Raw genomic sequence first — 4334 nt, forward strand, 5'->3', positions numbered from 1 at the left:
AAAAAAAAAAAAAAGAGTGACACAAGCGCATACTACTAGTTGGGTAATTAAAGAAACTCAGCATAAAAGTTTAGCGGAGATATAAAAATGAAGCCCTTCTCCCAAGTTTTTCTTTGGGAAAGCCAAAGCAAGTCTGTTTCTTAAGCATGGTGGCCAGGTGTCAGGATGCATGCAATGTCACCCCATTAGGTAAGAGGGACTGGAAGGCAGGCAAAAGGAAAGGCAAAACACTTACCTACTCATCCCCCCAAAAGAAGAAAATGGTTAACTGCTGCAGCAAACCTACTTAAGTCAAGCCCAAACTGCTCTTATCTTAAACTTTATAAGCAGCTCAAAATATAAACAAAAACATTAGAGGGAAATAGGTACAAATGCCCAAGTTTATACATACAGAAGAGACGGGGGACAGAAATGTACAGACACTCCTTAGACCCTCAGGCAGTGTTCATGTCAGGATTGCTGCCCTGCTCTAGCCCAAGAAAGTCTAGTCCACATTACCACCATTCCTTGAAGCTGTATTTGAAAAGATCACAAACTAGGACTTGAGAGATAGACGGTTCCCTGGCTAAGCTAAGTACTCAGCTGCTCTCCGAGAGGATCCAGGTTCAATTCCCAGCACTCACTTGGCAGCTCCAAACTGTTAACTCTAAGTCCTCTTTTGGCCTCCAAAATGCACCTACACACACACACCGGCAAAATACCCACAAACATTTAAAGTAAAACACCAACTACCGGGAAAACAGTTCCATTTTTACTCTGCTCCATAAAACGTCCTGGGCGGGGGAAACTTTAATTTTAAACAATGTGCATACTTATGCGTCTGTGCATGCTCGGGCTGCGCCTGCTGAAGCCAGAAGAGGTTATCAGATCCTCTTATCCCTTGGAGTTGTCACTCAAGAGACTCAGGTCCCTCTCTAAGAGCATTGTGCATTCTTAACCAGTGAGTCATCTTCGGCTCATACAGGCTTTTGAGTTTTTGTGTTTGGCAGTACGTATGTGCACCGTGTGCCTGCTGCTGGGAATCAGAAAGGGGCACGGATCCTCTGGGAACTGGAGGGACGGATGTTTCTGAGCTGTCCTGTGGGTGCTGGGAACTGAACTCAGGTCGTCTGCAAAGGCCATGTCGCTGCGGATGACCGAACGGACTACATGCCGCCCCCACCCACCTTCCAGAAACCTCCTCAACACTTAGAACAACCTCAACTAAGCGGCCTGCCTGGCCTTTCGAAACCTACCTTTCCCGCGGCCTTTTTCGGCTTCGCGTCCACCTTGGCAGGGGCGGGCTTCTGGCAAGAGATAAATTAATAAAAGAAGGGGATGTGAGGCGCTGAGCGGGCGAGCTGGGCCCGACCCGCTCGCTCCCGCCCCGGCCCGGCCCGAGCGTGGTACTTACGGCCGAGAGCCTCGCGGAGCGGCGCTTGGGCTGCGGAGAGAAAGACGGGGTGAGCAGCGCATGTGAGCGGTACCCCACCGCCCGCCCCGATACGCCCGGCCCACCCGAGGCCCGCACTCACCTCCGCCTTGGCCGCTCCATCCGCGCTAACCTGCAGGAGAAAGCACAGCGGAGAACAATGCGGCCGCGTGACGTCACGCCCAGCCGCCCGCACCCCGCGAAGGTTCCAGAGCCCCTCAGACCCGAACCCTGCGGGCGCCGAGGCCCCGCCGCGCTCACCTTCCTCTTGGGCATCGTGGCGGCGCGGGGTGGGAGACGCGTGCGTCGTCGGATCTGTCACCGAGGAGCCGCACTGCCAAGCCGCCGCTGCCACCACCACACGAACTGCTGCGACCCGTCGCGGGGGCGGTGGGAGAACCGGATGGAACCGGATTGGAGCCCGCCCCCTCTCCCCCCGCGCCTCCCCGCCAGCCGGGCCGCCCCCAGCCTCCATTGGCTGTCTAGGCCCACCGCGCGCGCCAGCGCCCCAGCCCTTGCCCCCGAATAGGCACGGCGAGCTGTCACTCCGCCGCATCGCCCCGCCCCCTGGCCCCCCACCCCTACGGGCGCGACCCCGGCCGAGGGGCGGGCCGGAGCCGCCCGACCCCGCTAGGTAGTTTGTTTGAAGCCGACAGCAAAAGTGCGGTCTGCGCGCTGATAAGTGGGGGCGTGTCACGTGGCCTCAGCATCGCTTTCCCACAATGCTCCGGACCCCAGGCGCCCGCCCGCGGAGTCCACCCGCGGACCCCTTGGGTTCAGCAGTGCCTAGGCGTGATTTGCCTTTCGCCCGGGAGGGCACAGGCGCGGCCAGCAGTGCGCAGGCGCGCGCGGGCTGGTCGCGCAGACTCAGGCTGTCCTACGCGCCTTTATTAGCCTATTTTTAGGTAACTATGTCTGTCTTAGGGCTTGCAGCTGTCTCGGGCTCCTGACCTCCCCTCTGCATCGGCTCCCCGTCCTGTGTTCAAGTGTGTGCAGGATCACATCGGCCCCTTACAGACCCAGTGCTTCGCGCAGCGGCGTCGGGTTTAGCTCCGACTTCCAGATTGCACCTTTTGTTTATGGAAAGCAGTTAATATTAAGTATACCTCAAGAATGCAGATAGCGGGCTGGGTACGAGAGTCCTACTCGCAGCCGTATTACTGCTGCTCAATTGTAAGAATTATATATGTCTTTGCCTACCATAAAACTTGTATTTAGGACAGGGAATTCGAATTTTTTATCTCTTGCACCGTTTAAGATTTTTACACAAACGTTTTAATCCCCCTACCCAGTAAACCCTTGTTTCCCCAAAGGCCCACTGCTGTGTTCCGGGGATTAGATGGCTTGCAGCAGTGACTCTTTGTCATTGGAGACGCGACCCCGTTCCCTTCATCTGTGGTCCCATCTTTTCATGCTTGCCGGACTGAATTAAGACTGTGAGGTCCTACCCCAACTAGTGGGGGAAAGACATTGACACCACTGGAGTTAAAACCAAATGCACTTCCTGTCCTTGGGTGTTTTAATCTTCTGATTGTACCCTCTTAAAAATAAAGTTTGCCCTTCCGGGAAGCCCACCAGAGATGACCACTCAGACACAGTTTATAGCCAATTGGAAGTCTTTCTTTCCCAGGATAGCCAGGGCCACATAGAGAAACTGTCTCAAATGACAAAGTCTATTCCAACGGCTGGTACTATTCTCGGGTATTCAGGGCTTAAGTGTAGCCTGGAGCATTTAGACCAAGGGGCTTTTAGAAGCAAAAGTTACATCCTGTTGTCTCCCTCTGCAACTGCAGGGGAGGTTTGCAGAAGCAAGCAGTTAAAGAGCAGCTAAGGTAAGTTAGCTGGGGTCATCTTGGCCTCTGGTCCTGGAATAGAGTTGGGCAGTTTTCTACAGGATTCTCCATCAAGGAGATCAAATTCTAGTTAAACCTGACATGGCCTGAGCAAGACTACAAGATGAAAGAAGCTCTGCCCTGTCCCACTCACATGGAGTCACCCCTGCCCTGTCACACTCACATGTAAGATGGAGGAACCCCTGCTCTGTCACACTCACATGTAAGATGGAGGAACCCCTGCTCTGTCACACTCACATGTAAGATGGAGGAACCCCTGCCCAGTCACACTCACATGTAAGATGGAGGAACCCCTGCCCTGTCACACTCACATGTAAGATGGAGGAACCCCTGCCCTGTCACACACATGTAAGGTGGAGTCACCCCTGCCCTGTCACACTCACATGTAAGATGGAGTCACCCCTGCCCTGTCCTGTCCTGTCACACTCACATGTAAGATGGAGGAAGCTCTGCACTGTTTTGCTAAGGACCAGGAATTTATTCTCTGATATTGGCTAAGCAGTTAAGGATACATGGTCTCAGCATTAGCTCAATAGAACCAATGGTCTGGCTAATGCTAACAGTCAGCCACAGGGACCAGGTAAACAGAGACTCACCCAACTCTCTGATCCATGTCTCCTTTTTCCCCTTTCTTTGAGCTTTCTCTGACCGTAGCAAGCTTTTTCCCTAATTACCACTGGTTGGTTGGCATGGAAACAGTGACTTTCTCCCAAGGCTGTGCAAAGTCCTCTCTCTTTCATAAGAGGGTCCGGCCTCCCTCAGATCTGCTGGACTACCTTTGTGAGGGAGTCAGCTTGACTTTCTAGCCAGGGAATTAAGTTCTCCAAATGTAAGTCTGTCTGGGGCTGAGTTCCCTAAAGTTTGATTCCCAACAGTCAATATAGCCGAGGTGCTATAGTTGTGGCACAGGCTTTTTCTACCCCCTTTAGGGTCAGATCCAGAATTGGGCCCATTTGACCTTCATTAATATTGAGTCAAGGAGCCGGGCGTGGTGGCGCACGCCTTTAATCCCAGCACTCGGGAGGCAGAGGCAGGTGGATTTCTGAGTTCGAGGCCAGCCTGGTCTACAA

At 53.6% G+C, this 4334-nt stretch overlaps 1 protein-coding gene across 1 annotated transcript in view; it reads right to left on the reverse strand.

Moving 5' to 3' along the window:
* The window catches only part of Hmgn1 (high mobility group nucleosome binding domain 1), a 3436-nt gene extending 1602 nt beyond the window's left edge, over nucleotides 1–1834 (reverse strand). The window contains exons 1-4 of the mRNA XM_021184598.2: nucleotides 1673–1834; nucleotides 1515–1544; nucleotides 1394–1423; nucleotides 1236–1286 (exon numbers count right to left, since the gene is read on the reverse strand). Coding sequence (XP_021040257.1) covers nucleotides 1236–1286; nucleotides 1394–1423; nucleotides 1515–1544; nucleotides 1673–1687 — 126 coding nt within the window. The 5' untranslated portion in view covers nucleotides 1688–1834. The remainder of the gene's footprint in view (nucleotides 1–1235; nucleotides 1287–1393; nucleotides 1424–1514; nucleotides 1545–1672) is intronic.
* Nucleotides 1835–4334: the final 2500 nt, after the last annotated feature.

This window comes from Mus caroli, chromosome 16, assembly GCF_900094665.2.
Source record: "Mus caroli chromosome 16, CAROLI_EIJ_v1.1, whole genome shotgun sequence".
Taxonomy (NCBI): domain Eukaryota; kingdom Metazoa; phylum Chordata; class Mammalia; order Rodentia; family Muridae; genus Mus; species Mus caroli.